The sequence below is a fragment of the Pristiophorus japonicus genome, chromosome 7 (genome assembly GCF_044704955.1).
Source record: "Pristiophorus japonicus isolate sPriJap1 chromosome 7, sPriJap1.hap1, whole genome shotgun sequence".
Taxonomy (NCBI): Eukaryota; Metazoa; Chordata; class Chondrichthyes; family Pristiophoridae; genus Pristiophorus; species Pristiophorus japonicus.
In genome coordinates, this window is record NC_091983.1 from 119,881,190 (window position 1) to 119,899,669 (window position 18,480).

General features: G+C 47.8%; 1 protein-coding gene and 1 long non-coding RNA gene across 3 annotated transcripts in view; one reads left to right on the forward strand and one right to left on the reverse strand.

Moving 5' to 3' along the window:
* The window catches only part of LOC139267259 (uncharacterized), a 59,839-nt gene extending 42,625 nt beyond the window's left edge, over positions 1-17,214 (reverse strand). Inside the window, exon 1 of the long non-coding RNA XR_011593870.1 lies at positions 16,954-17,214. This is a non-coding gene — a long non-coding RNA (uncharacterized lncRNA). The remainder of the gene's footprint in view (positions 1-16,953) is intronic.
* The window catches only part of hddc2 (HD domain containing 2), a 189,086-nt gene that overhangs the window by 120,667 nt on the left and 49,939 nt on the right, over positions 1-18,480 (forward strand). For both annotated transcript variants that reach the window (XR_011593869.1, XM_070885292.1), the window contains exon 3: positions 16,941-17,096. Coding sequence is in view for 1 of the 2 variants with exons in the window: in XM_070885292.1 (XP_070741393.1) it covers positions 17,025-17,096 (72 nt within the window). In the remaining variant the exon portion in view is untranslated. The remainder of the gene's footprint in view (positions 1-16,940; positions 17,097-18,480) is intronic.

Consider the following 18,480-nt stretch of genomic DNA (forward strand, 5'->3'; position numbering starts at 1 on the left):
CCCCACACCAACATCATAAAGCATCCCTACAATGCACAAGCCATTCCTCTCACACTCATCAACATTACAGGGGGTACCATTATGTCTCACCATTCACTGCATCTCACTAAGCCACTTCCAAAGGTGCATGCATATCTGTCCAAGAACACAAAGTGTTCAAAATAAAGTTTTCAATGTTTGACACCACATTAATAGAAACTTTACATGAACATTGCATAAAACACCCAAGTGGCTATCCTTGTATGTTGTTAGTTAGTATGATTGCACTAGAATGAGGGTGAGTATGAAGGGTGGCGAGTGAGAGGGGGAAGTGATAATGTAGATAGCGAGGGATGGGTGGAGGTGCATGGTAAGTTGGTGTGAGTAAGGATGTGCAGGAGTAGGGTAGGGAAGGCAGAATGATGGGGATGTGATGACTGGCACAGCAAGATGAGGTTGAATGTGGCTTTGCAGTAATGTTTCGTGATCTACTGAGATCATTGAAAGGTTTGCGCCACTGTAGCCTGCTCCTCCTGACGACATCTCTGCATGTATCCTCCTGTGTAATGTGCAACCAGGCTGCGTTAGTGTCCTGGGGAGGTCTCTTCCATGGGAAGGGAAGAGAATCTCCCTGCGTGTTGTGACTCCCTCCATAAGCATGTCCACGGCAAACAAGCCAAAGGCAGGCAGAGGAAATGTTACAAGGACACCCTCAAAGCCTCCCTGATAAAGTGCGACATTCCCACTGACACCTGGGAGTCCCTGGCCAAAGACCGCCCTAAGTGGAGGAAGTGCATCCGGGAGGACGCTGAGCTCGAGTATCGTCGCCGAGCGCATGCAGAAATCAAGCGCAGGCAGAGGGACTGCCTTTGATGATGATGAAGCATATGGAAGGAGTCATGGGAGAGCCTGGGTGCAGCCGTGCACCTCTGTGCAGTGCTTGTCAGTGTTTGCAGTAGCTCAATGCAGTAGAACACTGAGAGCACAAATGTCAAACTAAATTTGTGCATGGTCCCTTTAAGGAAACCGGCTGATGATGCGTAATGACCTAATCTGACCCACTTTCTTCGGTTGGCGCACAAACCCAATCAGGGGAAAATCGTTTTGGACAGCGGGCTGGAGCCAACAGCAAGGCCGGGACCTGCTATGGACCTGCTGAGATTAGGGAAATCCAGTACACTGTTCTTTGAGTGTCCCAGGTGAAAGGCTCTATGTTCTTTGGGTTCTGTCAGCAGTGTTCAGTCACTTGAACTTTCTCTGAGAATATCAGAAATCTAATTTCTGCTCATTTGACTCCAAATTTTGATTCTTCAAATGCATTCAGGTCTTCCAGTGTCACTGGGGAATTATTTTTTCAAAACCCATCCGTGCATCAATATCAGAACTTCGGAGTCAGAATATGTGCAAAATATACTACACTGAACTGTTTCCTAACCAGCAATCAGATAAACTAAGGCTCATGTAAGTCGACAAAGTCAACTCTGGACTGTTGTGTTTATATCTCTGTTTTTTTTAATTTCAAAATATATTTTATTCATAAAAAGAATCTGTACAGTACATTCAATGGCATTTCAGTACATTTCACTGCGGTCAGCAATCCCATACAATACATCTGGGTGCTGACGGCAGTTCCGTTCGTTACATTTCATGTTTTTCTGTTCAGGTGCGATTCGGTACATTAAACGGTATACATTGTGGTACATTCACACAAATTACATTTCATGTGTTGCAATACAGTGCCCGAAATGGGTGACGGTACATTTACATTTTTTCTTTTCAAACATGCATTTCGTAACACACCTTGCATTGTACATGGCACGACATTGGTGTTTACAGATTTGGTGCTCTATGTACACAAAGAGTAAATTACAAATACAGCCCGAGGGAGGTTTGTGCTGATTCCTGTCCCTGGGTTTTCCGTGGCGGAAGGGCTTTAGACTGTGGCCCTTCCCCACCGTGCCTTTGCGGCGACTGCACCAATTTTCAGTGCGTCCCTCAGCACGTAATCCTGGATCTTGGATTGCGCCAGTCTGCAACATGCGGACGTGGTCATCTCCTTGTTCTGGAAGACCAGCAAGTTTCGGCAAGACCAAAGAGCGTCTTTGACCGAGTTGATGGCTCTCCAGCAGCAGGTGATGTCTGTCTCGGTGTGTGTCCCTGGGAACAGCCCGTAGAGCACAGAGTCCTGTGTTATGGAGCTGCTTGGGATGAACCTCGACAGCAACCACTGCATCTCTTTCCAGACCTGCGTTGCAAAGGCATAATCCTGAAGGAGATGAGTGACAGTCTCGTCCGCCCCGCAGCCGGCCCGGGGGCACCGTGCCGTGCTGCTGAGGCGTCGGCTGTGCATGAACACTCTGACGGGTAAGGCCCTCCTCACCGCCAACCAAGCTACGTCTTGGTGCTTGTGTGTAAGCTTTGGCGATGAGACGTTCTGCCAAACAAGTTCGACAGTCCGCTCAGGGAACTACCCGACAGAGTCCACCGTCTCCTTCTTTCGGAAGGCGTCCAGGACCTTACGTGCTGACCACTGTTTGATGGCCTTGTGGTCAAAGGGGTTTCTTTTGAAGAACTTTTCCACGAAGGACAGGTGGACAGGCATGGTCCAACTGGTGGGGGCGTTTCGCGGCAGCGTGGCCAAACCCATCCTTCTCAACACCGGGAACAGTTAGAACCTCAGCACGTAGTGACACTTGGTGTTTGCGTACCGGGGGTCTGTGCACAGCTTGATGCAGCCACACACAAAGGTGGCCATCAGGATGAGGGCCACGTTCGGAACGTCCTTTCCTCCACTGTCCAGAGATTTGTACATCGTGTCTCTGCGGACACGGTCCATTTTGGACCTCCAGACAAAGTGGAAGACGGCTCGGGTGACTGCTGCGGCGCAGGAGCGCGAGATGGGCCAGACCTGCGCCACGTACAACAACACCGAGAGCACCTCACTCCTGATGACCAGGTTCTTGCCTGTGATGGAAAGGGAGCGCTGCTCCCAAAATGCCAGTTTCTGTCTGACCTTGGCAATGCGCTCGTCCCAGTTTTTGGCGCATGCCCCGTCCGCTCCGAACCATATTCCCAGCACCTTCAGGAAATCTGGCTTGACGGTGAAGGGAATGGAGGCTCGGTCGGTCCAGTGACCAAAGAGCATGGCCTCGCTCTTGGTGCGATTGACCTTTGCTCCCGAGGCCAGTTCAAACTGGTCGCAGATTGCGAGCAATCTGCGGACCAACTGCGGGTCCGAGTAAAAGACGGCGACGTCGTCCATGTACAGGGAGGTCTTGACCTGGGCGCCTCCGCTGCCTGGGATCGTCACCCCTCTGATGCCCGCATCCTTCCTGATGGACTCGGCAAAGGGCTCGATACAACACACAAACAAGACAGACGAGAGAGGACAGCCTTGCCTGACTCCAGATCTGATTGGAAAGCTTTGAGTTTCCCACCCGTTGATTAGAACTGCACTACTGATGTCTGTGTAGAGCAGTTTGACCCAATTGCGGATGCCCTCCCGAACCCCATTTTGGAGAGCACGTCCATCAGGTACGTGTGCGATATCCTGTCAAAGGCTTTCTCCTGGTCTAAGCTGATTAAACAGGTGTTCACCCTCCTGTCCCGTACGTAGGCGATCGTATCTCTGAGTAGCGCGAGGCTATCAGAGATCTTCCTGCCGGGGACAGCGCAGGTCTGGTCCGGGTGAATCACCAGCTCAAGAGCAGACTTGACCCTGTTGGCGATGACCTTTGACAGGATCTTGTAGTCCACATTGAGCAGCGAAATGGGCCGCCAGTTTTTGATTTCCTCCCTCTCCCCCTTCTGCTTGTAGATGAGGGTGATGATGCCTTTCCTCATCGATTCTGACATGCTGCCAGCCAGAAGCATACCTCCGTACACTTCCAGCAGGTCCGGGCCTATCCAGTCCCACAGAGCCGAGTACAACTCGACCGGTAAGCCATCGCTTCCGGGAGTTTTATTCGTCTCGAAGGACCGGACGGCCTTTGTCAGCTCGTCCAGAGTTAGCGGGTGGTCCAGACTCTCTCGCTTGCCGTCGTCTAAGACCTCCGAAATAGACGACAGGAAAGACTGGGAGGCCGCACGGTCTGTGGGCTTGACGTCGTACAACCTGGCATAGAAGGATTTGCTGATCCTCTGCATGTCAGGCTGCGAAGACGTCACAGAACCGTCTTCTTTCTTTAGGCTGGTGATCACAGAGCTCCCCCTGTGTACCTTTTGGAAGAAGAAACGCGAACACATCTCATCCTGCTCGACGGAGCGGACTCTGGAGCGGAAGATGATCTTGAAGGACTCCGAGGCAAAGAGTGAGGCTTGCTGGTCCTTCACCTCTTCAAGTTCCTCCGCGACATCGACCCCCATCGACTGCAGCAGGAGCATGTTTTGCATATTCGTCTGGAGTTGGGACAATTCCCTCTGTCTCCCTCTCGCCTCCTGAACACCTTTGAGGATGAAGAACCTCTTGATGTTCGTCTTGATTGTTTCCCACCAGTGCATCGGGGAATCGGAGAGGGATTTTACGGTTCTCCAACCGTTGTAATCCCTCTTGAGTTCCTCAATGTTTTCCGGCGTCAACAGTTTCACGTTCAGCTTCCATATCCCTCTGCCAACTTTCTGGTTTTCCTGTGTGTGACAGTCGGCCAGTAGGAGGCAGTGGTCAGAGAAGAACACCGGCGTGACGTCGGTGGATCTGACCTTGAGCGTGTGGGACACAAACAGGAAGTCAATTCTGGAACGGACGGACCCGTCTGGTCTCGACCAGGTGTATCTGCGCGGTGCTCCGTCTGCAGGGTTGCTGAAGACGTCGCACAGCTTGGCATCTTTTACCGCATCCATCAGGAGTTTGGACATGGCGTCCAGTTTGCTGTCGGCTCTGCTGGATCGTCCAGCCGCATCGATGATGCAGTTGAAGTCACCGCCCAGAATGACCGGCCTGGACGTTGCCAGTAACAGTGGGAGCTGCTGGAGGAGGGCCAGCCTCTCGTTCTTCACAGCTGGAGCGTAAACATTAATTAACCTGAGAGGGGAGTTTTTGTACATTACGTCTGCTACGAGGAGGCGGCCGCCCACCACCTCCTTAACTTCGGTGATGGTGAAGTGGCCTCCCCGCAGCAGAATGCCCAAGCCGGAAGCCCGGCTGTCGTTGCCCCCTGACCATATAGATTGCCCATGGGCCCACCATCGTGACCACTGCCGGTAACTGCTGAAGTGCGGCAGACCGCAATCCTGCAAGAAGTATATCCCTGTTGGCTAGACACCCTGAAAAGGATTTTTGAAATACTGTGACACAAGATGCCTGGCCTGGATTAAGAAGAAACCTGTTGCTGGGAGAAACACGTGGGGGCGGATCTCTCCCACAGAAACTGGTGCGAGAAGCTAGGTCTGTTTGAACACTGGCCTGCCAGCGGCCAGTGACATCAGAGCTGGGTGCTCTTAGGAAGGCCAAGAGACTCTTTCGTGTGTGGAGCCAGGTTGTCCAGGGAAGAGAGCAAGGTGCTAGGACAAGACCAACACCTGCATTGTCTCCACAATGGTCCAGCAATCAGGACTGATGTGCCATTTAACAATCACTCGGGAAGTCTTCGAACATCAATTAGCTGGCTTTGTTCAGACCCCAACACATCTCAGATAGCGTTAAATAAGACCTGAAGGAACCAGAAAGGTTCCCGGAGGGAACTGAACCATCCAAACCCAGCCAGAATTGTGGATTACAGGAGTATAACAGTCGAGCGTTTTGGAAGCCCGATCTTCGTTCTATCGCATCCTACGTGAAGGCACGTTTGCCCACCCCTCGAGGATAAGGACCGAGAGCGAAGCCTCGCTTCTCCAACCTGATGGACTTCAACTTCAACCTGGATCTCGCATGCTTCATCCAAGCATGGGGCTGTGGAGTCGAACCGCTGAGGAAGGACCAGCGAGCAAGGAAGGGCAGACTGGGTGAGAACTCAATAGTTGCACACTCACCAATTGATCCACAAAAGTGCGTGAGGGGGTATCAGTGTGCCCTAACCAAACCAGAGGGGGGTTTAGAGTTAGGTCGGTCCTGGGAGGGTTTAGCCCATGGGAAGGGTTGGTCTGTTGTAAGGCTAACAAGGGAAGTGCACTGTTTTACTGGGTATTGCTGCACTGTGTGGTTCTACTTCACAAGCATCTGGTGAGTGGAGTGGAGGTGTTGATCTGTTGTAACAAACCTTGTGTGATTTTGAAATTGAAACGTTGGTCCGTGTCTCACTATAAGACAATCCGTTATAATTTCGCCTGAACATAAGGACAGGGTTAGTGTGCTTGCTATAAGCGGGTGTTAAATCATAAACAGCAGATTGGATAACTGTGAGAGACCTATTGGCACCGGTCTCTGCGGAAAGCCAACCCGTAGCACAGCAAGCAAGGCAGGGCCAATTTGGCACCGCTCACTGCCAAGTAAAAACCCTTACATATTTGGACCCTGCGGCGAGGCCTCGAAAACTTCTGGAAATAACCATAGACTGACCACTTACACTCGGGATTTTAAAACATGAGATTAAACAGAAGAGATTGTTAAGTGATTTAGAATAAAACAATAAAATATGCAATGTTACTGTCCTTGTGAGCTAACTGCTTGTACTTTAATATCTCATATAGATACATATAGTTTACAGGATTCATCATTGGATAATACAGAAGGTTTAATCTTTATCTTAAAAAGTAGTGGTGCTCTAGATTGGGATGACATCACAAATTAGTCTGACATAAAGGTAACCCCTGATCTTAATTTTAAATATTATCAATAAGAATTTCATTAAGTTTATAGTGGTTTGAAAAATAAAGTTTAAGGTCTCCCACTCAACATCAATCACTTGTGGAGCAAGGGAACGCGCTGAACAAAATCCTGAAGCAGTATCTCAAAATTCACCTTCCCGAAGACAGAACCACATGCAATCAGGCTGGAAACAAAGTAGTGCATATGATTTGCTTGGTTAAATCCAGATACATTTTATGCTGCTGAAAATTATGGTCATAAGTGAACCAAGTTGTGGCATATCATTAAACCAATCCCAGGTCAAACAAATTCAGGCCAATTCAATTTTGTATTCCAAACTACCGATAAATTAAGTAATAGCTCAGAAGTGGTGAACCAATTTAACTAATTTATTTTGCTGATTTTGGAAGATTTAGTTAAATCATTGCTCCCTGGTAGATTAATCGTTAGTCTATCGTTCGTCACCAAAAATTTAATAGCTTCAATTTTCACCTAGTTAATTAAGTCAAATATTCTTGTTCTGATTGCTTTATGATTCAGAATCTACTGATGAATTTCAGATGGATAGTTTGCCCCAGAAATTGTTTTGTATACATCTGCCAAAAACTTACACATAAGTAGCTAATAAAAATAGAAAATGCTGGAAATCTCAGCAGGTCAGACAGCATCGTTGGAGAGAAACAGAGTTAACATTTTAGGTCGCTGACCTTTCGTCAGTTCTGTTTCTCTCTACAGATGCTGCCTGACCCACTGAGATTTCCAGCATTTTCTGTTTTTATTTCAGATTCCAGCATCCGTAGTATTTTGCTTTTACAGAAGTAGCTAATTTTACTGCAGGGAGTATTCTCTTCTTTTGCGATACTTTTCTCCTTCTATAACAAATGGAGGTAAGCTATAGCTTTGATCAATGTTCCCTATAATTTTTTTGGCCCTGCATGGCCCCTTTAAGGGGCTGCATAGGCCATTCAAAATACCGTGCGTGTGCGGTTTTTAGGCCGGCAAGCCAGCTGAGCGGGTCCCTTGGAATGCTGTGCGGCTGCACAGCTTACAGGAAACATTGGTTATGATCCTTAAATGGTGAGTGCTGACAATAATCCGGAACAAAATGAATTGGCATTTGGAAATGTATGGGCTAATAAATGAAGGTCAGCACGGATTTGTTAAAGGCAAATCGTGCTTGACTAACTTGATTTGAGTTCTTTGATGAAGTAATGGAGAGGGTTGATGAGAGCAATGCGGTTAATATTGCGTATATGGACTTTCAAAAGTTGTTTGATAAAGTATTACATAATACACTTGTTAGCAAAATTGAAGCCCATGTGATTAAAGGGACAGTGGCAATGTGGATACGAAATTGACTAAGGGACAGAAAGCAGAAAGTAGTGGTATTTCAGACTGGAGGGATGTGTACAGTGGTGTTACCCAGGGTCTGTATTGGGATCACTGCTCTTTTTAGTATATATTAATGACCTGAACTTGGTATACAGGGCATAATTTAAAAGTTTGCAGATGACACAAAACGCAGAAATGTATTAAACAGTAAAGAGGATCGCAACAGACTTCAGAAAGACATAGACAGACTGCTGTAATGGGCAGACGCATGACAGATAGAAGTTAATACAGAGAAATATTATGTGATACATTTTGGTAGAATGAGGAGATGCAATATAAACTAAATGGTATGATTTTAAACAGGGTGCAGGAACAGAGAGACCTTGGGGGTGCATGTATACAAATGTTTGAAGGTGGCAGGACAAGTCGAGAAGGCTGTTAAAACATATGTGATCCTTAGCTTTATTAATAGAGGCATAAAGTACAAAAGCAAGATAGTTATGATAAACCTTTACAAAACACTCGTTGGGCCTCAGCTGGAGTATTGTGTTCAATTCTGGGCACCATACTTCAGGAAGAATGTCAAAGCTTTGGAGAAGGTGCAGAAGAGATTTACTAGAATGGTGCCAGAGATGAGGGATTTCAGTTATGTGGAGAGACTGGAGAAGTTGGGGTTGTTCTCTTTAGAGCAGAGAAGGTTAAGAGAAGATTTAATAGAGGTGGTCAGAATCATGAATGGCTTTGATAGAGTAAATAAGAAGACACTATTTCCAGTGGCAGAAGGGTTGATAACCAGAGGACACAGATTTAAGGTGCTTGCCAAAAAAACCAGAGGCAACTTGAGAAAAAATTTTTTGCACACCGAGTTGTTATGACCTGGAATGCACTGCCTGAAACAGTAATGGAAACAAATTCGATAGTAACTTTCAAAAGGAAACTTGAAGCGAAAGAATTTACAGTGCTAAGGGGAAAGTTCAGAGGAGTGAGACTAATTTCAAAGAGCCAGCACAGGCATGAAGGAGCAAATGGCCTCCTTCTGTGCTATATCATTCTGTGCTGACATTCATCAAAGGAACTGACTTGACTGAATTCCTGAACCTGACAGTATGAGAGAAGTGAGTTAAGATCAAGAGATAGTCAACATCCAAGCATGCATCAGCCGTATAATTGCTCAACTCTGCAGAAAGGCCAACTAGGAAGCAGAGGATTGTGGCTTGGTGGGGAGGGGGGGGGGGAGAAGAGTGAGTGACTGGAGACTGAAGGGGTGTTGAGGGATTGGGGCTTGGAGTGGGGGAGAGTGACAGCAGATTAGGGCCAGGTGAGAGGGAAACAGGGGATTGGTCTCGGGGGTAGGGGGAAGGGAGAGGGAGACTCAGGGCAATAAAGGATGACTGGAGAACAGAGACAGGGAAGAGAGGACTGATGAAAAGGGTTGGGAGATTGGGGCTCGGGCGAGGCAGAGAAAGGAGACTGGTGTCAGAGGGATTGGGGCTCAGGAAAGGAAAGACTAGGGACTAGGGTCGGGAGGTTGGGGCTGGGGCTGGGGCCGAGGGAGTAAAAGGGTGAGAAAACCTTTACTGTGGGTAAATATTGATTGTTTCTAATGTGGGTGATTAGGGAACAAGGGAGCAATGACCAATAATTCTCATTGGTAGAACCAATGGAAAAGGGACTTGTAGCTTTTTGAACTGAGTGCAATTATATCATGGGATCACCACAGGTGGCTATTGAGACAGAACTAAAGCATGTTTTAAAATGGAAGTAGTTGAAATGGAGGAACATGAAAGGATCTGGGGAAATTAGGTTACAGGGGAGAGAGTCAGCAGTCGAATGGCCTCCTTTTCTGCTGGAATTTCTACCATTTTATGAAAGTTCTCCTTTATTGAACCTGAGCTCAGGAAATGGTTTAGAAATATTGGCACTGAGCTGAGTTTAAGATAATGTTCCCTGTGCAAAGTGCCCCCAACACCAAGCTTACTGCCCTTTGTGCGGTTTTTCGATTTAGTTCAGGTTGGTCTTTGCCAGCTGGTTTTGATATGTAAAGTCCCAGTTCAGAGTTGGCACCTTCACACAGAATGTGAGTTCAAGGAGATAGGGAGATGGGGCTTGTTAAAAGGGGCACTGACTGGCGAGCCTGACCGCACCTTGTGCAGTGCAGGGAGATTTTGACTGTAGTCAGCAAGTTATAGGATTACTATTAGTTACAGATAAGATATCAGAGTGTTACACCTATTGCTACCAGTTACATATAGACTATCAGTGAGTTATTGTATTACAATTGGTTATGAAAGCATTTTGAGTGTTACCAATATTACTATTAGTTATTGGTGCAATTTCAGTGAGTTTACTGTTCGTTACTGGTGGAATCCTAGTTTCCTCCACATTCGGTTTCCATCTTTCCTTGCACACGGGTGTTGTCCTGGTGCTCGGAACGTCTCGCACGACAGCTGATGGCACAATACCATCAGTAAAGGAGCTCAACTACAGGGGACCCAACCTTTATAAGGTAAATTCAGTAACATTTGTAGATGCCCCGTGATCAAGACGTCTTGGAATACCTCCAACCCGAGTTGCAACTCTCCTGTGCCTTCGTACTTGGAGCCCTTTTAGCATTTTATCAAATAATATACCAATGCTATTTTTGACAAAAGGTTATTGACCTGAAACGTTGACTCTGTTTCTCTCTCCACAGATGCTGCCTGACCTGCTGAGTATTTCCAGCATTTTTTGTTTTTATTTCAGATTTCCAGCATCCACAGTATTTTGCTTTTGTAATATACCAATAACAGTTGGATGTTGGCCCAAGAGCTATTTCTTCCAGGTGTTCATAATTTCTAGCTAGACTGTTTTCAATACCTGACAACAGTTTGAACTTACATTTTTAGAATGCTGTCATCAAAATGAAATCAGACAATGCTATGTAGAAGATCTCATGGAAACAAACTGAGCTATGAAATACGCAACAACAAAAATACATCCAAATTGAATAAGTTGATGAGGTAACTGTTTGATAAACCTAATTGACAGATGACTGCTGACCATCTAAAACCTAGTACTCTTAATCACTTCCATCAGTGACAAAAAGCAATCTATTACAACCATGTGAATTGGTCATCCAAAGATTAATTTTACTATTGAACAAAGTCTTAGGTGTTGAAGCCATTTTAATATAAATTACCCTGTCTAAAACAATATAAAATTACTGATAGAAAATTTGTAATTTTGCCATGAATGGTCCTGACGTATATAGTGTTATGTATGTAACCCTAGGCAACCTGTATACACCACCACCAGAGGGCCTACCTGTTGGAGTCCCAAGGGATCCCAGCATCCCTTGGGAGCACTGTATATAAGCCGACCTCCCATGCTGTACCAGCACTCTGGAGTTTAAATAAAGGAGCTAAGGTCACACTTACTCACCGTCTACAGTACTCAGTTGCATTCATTTATTATGAGCATAACAATTGGCGAAGAGATAACGAACAATCTCGCGAAAATGCAAAGAACTGTTGGCATCCTGGAGAAATTCTCAGAAGGGAACGATTGGGAGGCCTTCGTGGAGCGACTCGACCAATACTTCGTGGCCAATGAGCTGGAAGGGGACGAGAACGCTGCCAAACGAAGGGCGATCCTCCTTACCATCTGTGGGGCAACAACCTATGGCCTCATGAAAAATCTTCTAGCTTCGGTGAAACCAACAACCAAATCCTATGCTGGTCCGGGAGCACCTAAATCCGAAGGAAAGCATTTTAATGGCAAGGTATCGATTCTACAAGTATCAACATTGCGAATTCGATGGATTCCTTGAGCAAATGCTAAGAGACTTTTTTGTGCTTAGCACTGGCCATGAGGTTATCCTTCGCAAACTACTGTCTGTTGAAACACCGAATCTGAGCAAAGCCATGACGATAGCCCAGGCATTTATGTCCACTAGCAATAACACCAAACAAATTTTGCAGCATAAAGAGGTTTTGGCCAGTACTGTACACAAAGTAATGTCGTTTTCAGGCAGGAATGCATGTGCAGAACATACACGCTGGCAGCCGCACGACCTCAGATGACCCAGAGTCCGCCATCAATCGTTAATGTGAGGCAGTTAACACCTTGTTGGCGCTGCGGAGGTGATCATCGAGCCCATCAATGCCACTTCAAACACTATGCAAAGGCTGTGGAACAATGGGACACCTCCAGTGAATGTGCAGTCGAGCTGCAAACCCTGCAAACCACCACGTTGCAGAGGAAGATCGATCCATGGTGGATCAGGCTGAACCAGAGACTCGAACCGAGGAGGCAGAAGTGTACGGGGTACACACCTTCACCACAAAATGTCCCCCGATCATGCTAAAAGTTGAACCGAACGGAATTCCATTATCCATGGAACTGGACACGGGTGCTAGTCAGTCTATCATGAGCAAAAAGGCCTTCGACAGGCTGTGGTGCAACAAGGCACACAGGCTCAAGCTTAGTCCCATTCATACCAAGCTAAGAACTTACACCAAAGAGCTGATTCCTGTTATTGGCAGCGCAGAAGTAAAAGTCTCCTATGATGAAGCAGTGCACGAACTCCCATTATAGATTGTACCAGCAGATGGTCCCACACTGTTCGGCAGAAGCTGGCTGGGAAAAATCCGCTGGAACTGGGACGACATCCGAGCGCTCTCGTCCGTCGACGACGCCTCATGTGCCCAGATTCTGAGCAAGCTCCCGTCGTTGTCTGAGCCAGGCATTGGAAGTTTCTCGGGGACGAAGGTGCAGATCCACTTGGATCCCGGTACACGACCCATCCACCACAAGGTACGGGTGGTGCCATACATGATGCGAGAGAAAGTGGAAATTGAGCTGGACAGGCTGCAGTGAGAAGGCATCATCGCGCTGGTGGAGTTCAACGAGTGGGCCAGTCCGATTATTCCGGTTCTCAAAGGTGACGGCACAGTCAGAATTTATGGGGACTATAAAGTAACGATTAACCGTTTTTCGCTACAGGACCAGTATCCGCTACCCAAGGCAGACGATCTATTTGCGACCCTGGCTGGAGGAAAGACGTTCACCAAGTTGGACCTGACCTCAGCCTACATGATGCAGGAGCTGGAGGAATCGTCGTGAGGCCGCACCTGCATCAACGCGCATAAAGGTCTGTTTATCTACAATAGATGCCCGTTTAGGATTCGATCGGCCGCGGCTATTTTCCAAAGGAACATGGAGAGCCTGCTAAAGTCGGTTCCACGCACCGCGGTTTTCCAGGACGACATATTGATCACAAGTCGGGACACCATCGAACACTTGCAGAACCTGGAAGAGGTTCTAAGTCGGCTAGATCGCGTGGGACTCAGGTTGAAATGCTCAAAGTGTGTTTTCCTGGCGCCAGAGGTCGAGTTCTTAGGGAGAAGAATCGCGGCAGATGGCATCAGACCCACCGACGCCAAGAGGCCATCAAGAGCATGCCGAGACCACAGAACATGACGGAGCTGCAGTCGTTCCTGGGACTCCTCAACTATTTCAGTAATTTCCTACCCAGGTTAAGCACCTTGCTAGAACCCCTACGCAAGGGAGATGACTGGGTATGGGGGAAATCACAAGAGGCTGCTTTTGAGAAAGCCAGAAATCTGTTATGTTCCAATAAACTGCTTGTTCTGTATAACCCATGTAAACGATTAGTGCTAGCTTGCGATGCGTCTTCGTACGGGGTCGGGTGTGTGTTACAACAAGCTAACGAATCGGGAACATTGCAACCGGTCGCCTATGCGTCCAGGAGTTTGTCCAAGGCCAACAGGGCCTACAGCATGATTGAAAAAGAAGCTCTGGCATGCGTTTACTTGGTGAAAAAAATGCACCAGTATCTGTTTGGTCTCAAGTTTGAGCTAGAAACTAACCATAAGCTGCTCATATCACTATTCTCAGAGAGCAAAGGAACTAACACCAAAGCCTCTGCCCGCATCCAAAGATGGGCGCTCACGCTGTCTGCATACAACTATGTAATCCGCCATAGCCCAGGCACAGAGAACTGCGCTGATGCTCTCAGTCGGCTACCATTGCCCACCACCGGGGTGGAAATGGCACAGCCTGCAGACTTGCTCTTGGTGATGGATGCATTCGAAAATGAAAAGTCACCCGTTACGGCCCGCCAGATCAGGACCTGGACCAGCCAGGATCCTTTATTGACCCTGGTAACAAAACTGTGTCCTCCATGGGAGCTGGTCCAGCGTCCCAGCAGAGATGCATGAAGAGATCAAGCCGTTCCAGCGGCGCAAAGACCGAAAGGTGGGGTAATCGCGTGGTTTTGCTTAAGAAAGGCAGGGAAATGTTCATATGCTACCTACACAGTATCCACCCAGGCATAGTAATGATGAAAGCTATAGCCAGATCCCATGTGTGTTGGCCCGGCATCGACTCAGACTTAGAGTCATGCGTGCGCCAATGCAACACTTGCTCTCAACTGAGCAATACATCCAGAGAGGCACCGCTAAGTTTGTGGTCATGGCCCTCCAAACCGTGATCTAGGATCCACGTTGACTTTGCGGGCCCATTTCTAGGCAAAATATTTTTGGTTGTTGTGGATTCTTATTCAAAATGGATTGAATGTGTAATAATGTCTGTAAGCACGTCCACTGCCACCATTGAAAAAGCCTACGAGCCATGTTTTCCACGCACGGCCTGCCTGATGTCCTTGTCAGCGACAGTGGGCCGTGCTTCACCAGTGCTGAATTCAACGAATTCATGACCCGCAATGGGATCAAGCACGTCACATCTGCCCCGTTCAAGCTCGCATCCAATGGCCAGGCAGAATGGGCAGTCCAAACCATCAAGCAAAGCTGTGTCGGAAGACACACCCGCCTGTTCCGAGTCCTGCTCAGCTATCGCACCAGACTCCACTCGCTCACCGGGGTTCCCCCAGCCGAAATGCTCATGAAAAGGGTGCTCAAAACAAGGCTCTCTCTTGTCCACCCTGATCTCCATGATTACGTCGAAGGCAGGCGGCATCAACAAAGCATGTAACATGATCACGCAAACTTGTCACGCGATATTGAAGTCAATGACCCTGTATTTGTACTCAACTATGGACATGGTCCCAAATAGCTTGTTGGCACTGTTATAGCCAAAGAAGGGAGTAGGGTGTTTCAGGTCAAACTTGCCAATGGACTAACTTGCAGAAAGCATTTGGACCAAACCAAACTGCGATTCACAAACAGCCACGAGCAACCCGAAGAGGACACCACCAACTTCGACCCTCCAACACACACACAAGTGGCATCCGACATCATGGTTGACCATGAAGCTGAACTCACCATCCCCAGCAGCCCGGCTAGGCCAACTGCCCAGCAGCCCAGCGAAGAACCAACCAACTCACCGACGCCTGCATTTGTACCGAGACGATCGACTAAGGGAGTGAAAAGTCCCAGATCGTCTCACCCTGTAAATAAGTGTACTATTGACTTTGGGAGGGAGTGATGTTATGTATGTAACCCTAGGCAACCTGTATCATACCGCCACCAAAGGGCCTACCTGTTGGAGTCCCAAAGGATCCCAGCATCCCTTGGGAGCACTGTATATAAGCAGGTCTCCCATGCTGTACTAGCACTCTGGACTTTAAATAAAGGAGCTAAGGTCACACTTACTCACTGTCTACAGTACTCAGTTGCATTACTTTATTATGAGCATAACATATAGAGTAGGCCAATTGTTTTTTGTAGTCCAAAGCATAATCACTGGCCTTGGTTAAAACTGACAATTACTAAATTGGTGGCAATGGATTCTCAATGATTTGATGCTCATCAGCTTGCTTCCATCCTCTACTCTCGTGACTGGAATAACTGCCCTTATTCTCCATTGCTTAGGAGTATATTTTACCTCCATGACTGCTTTTTTCCAGGTTTCTCTTTGCGCCTCTGATTAATCAGTTGATGCTTTTCTATGTGATCCTATGTTCAAACCTGTGAATCTTTTCTCCCATTTGTTTTAAAGTTTCTCGAGGCAATTTTTATTTCACGTTAAATTTATGCAACATTTCTTCATAGGAGCTAGAAATGCAATTATTTCTACCTGGTTATAGGTTGATGCATTTTGGGTACTGTAGTTTCACAGAATCCCTTCTCTCTGAAGCCGTCGCACACTGCTCCCTCCAATGGCCCCGGCCTGTTGATGGATCTTGCAGGCTGAGACCGCGCCGATTTCCGGGACGTCGCACGCTGCTCCTTCCAAAGTAGGCCGGGGCCATTGGAGGGAGCAGCGTGTGGCGGCATACCACTGCAGGGAGCAGCATCTGCTGCTGCAGGAGGGCGATGGCTGTGAAGCCAGGGCGCTGATTGCAGTGCGGGCAGGCACAGTAGGAGGGGCGAAGGAGCGGCAAGACTTTGTAAATGGAAGTGACTGGGGCCCAGGAAAGGCGTGAGTTTGGGGCTCAGGAGAGGTGTGAGTTTGGGGCTCAGGAGAGGCATGGGCCAGCCCACACTGCTATGTGTGTGCGCACTAGGTCCGTGCAGCAGAGCAGGTCTCCAGTCGTCTTGGTTAATCCTTGCCACTGGACCACGACCTAGCTCTGTCAAGCCCGTGTGGTGGCTGGTGTGCAACAGCCACCACACGTTAAAAAAATCCACGCACGGGCATCTTCCACCCTTCAAGATGTAGTTCGGGATCTGGAATATTAGGTCCTTCATTGAAACATCTGTGAACTCATCCCTTTTTGTCGTGGAAGCAAGTAATCCTTGCTTCGAGGGACTGCCTATGATACTAATGCACTTTGCTGCCCCCTGTTGGGTTTTAGAGCCAACACAACCGAACACATCAATCTTTAGTCAATACCTTTGATTTTCTCTGTGCTCTATTTTTAACTCATTCACTTTCTACTCCTGTGTGCATTATTCCCCCACATGTCCAAATCCACTGAGCTCAGCAATCGCTCTTACCCCTGGAGAACAATCAGCCTGCGCGCGCTGGTCCGGGATGATTGTGACGTCAGAGTTCCGGGTCAGAGGCGATGGCGGCGTGCACGGGTCCCGGGAACGCCAAGAACTTACTGCAGTTCATCAACTTCATGGGGCAGCTGAAGGTAAGAGCAGGCGGGGGAGCACGGGGCCGCTCAGTGCAGTAAAGACCGCGAGTTGCAAACGTGCATTAAATTGGGATTCTTTTCGTTGCACACAATTATCGCCGTGTCCTAACGGCCAGGATCACAGTGGCAGCAGTCCGCTCGCAAGAGAGAGGGAGGGAGGGAGGGAGGGAGGGTGGCTGCGCGCACGGGGTTCTTTGACGCATCGAACGCTCGCCATTGTTTTCCCGTTCACACAACGTTCCAAGGAAGGACTTTGCTTCATTGGCACCGCGCGCCACCTGCCGGCCCACAGTCATTCTCCAGTCAGGCTCGCGTTGCACTCATTCAAGGGATCCCGTGTTTTGGGTTGCACTGTGATTCTAACACGGAAACGGGCCATTCGGCCCAACTAGTGCGTTTTGGTGCTTATCCTCCAAAAGGTACTAGCCGTGACTCATTGGTAGCCCTTTCACCACCTTGTGGATCCAAGTCCCACTCCAGAGACCTGAGCACAACAGTCTAGGCTGACACTCGAGTGCAGTACAGAGGGAGTGCTGCACTGTCAGAGGTGCATTCATTTAAACCGTGGTCCCATCTGCCCTCTCGGGTGGATGTAAAAGATCCCACGACACTATTTGTAAAAGATCCCACGACACTATTTATAGAAGATCACTATTTATATAAGAACAGGGGAGTTCTTCCGGTGTCCTGGCCAACATTTAGCCCTCAGTCAACACCTATAAAAACAGATGATCTGGTCACGTATGTCATTGCTGTTTGTGGGATGTTGCGGCATGCAAATTGACTGCTGCTTTTCCCTACATTACAACAGCAACTACACTTCAGATGTACTTCATTGGCTGTAAAAGGCTTTTGGACATCCTCAGGTCATGAAAGACGGTATTTAAATGGAAGTACTTTATTTCTTTTATATAAGCAGTAGCCCTAATCTCATGTGCCACATTGTTACCATATCCCTTTATCCCTCTTTCTTTCAACAACCTATCTAACCTATTGTTAAATGTTGACATAGTCTCTGTTTTAAAAACTCAATGTACATTCCACAGCCTCAACAATCAATGTAAAAATAATTCTCTTTGTCCCAAATCTCTTACATTTAATCTGTTCCTTCAGTCGAGGTCCTTTTACCACTGGAAACACTTTGGAGCCGAAATTGCCCCTTTCCTTAAGGCCTGTTAACACCGGAAATCGGCAGAGTGCAATGACCGCCATTATCAAAATTCTGCTGCTGCGGTAGCCCGGCGGTGACCCGCTCTCTTTCCCCCCCCCCCAGTGCTCCGTTGCTACCAACCCATCCTAAGTGCATCATCACAGTGCGCACTGCCGATGATTCTCCCCCCCCACCCCTGACGCAAAAATCTTCCTCCTGCCGGGCGGCACC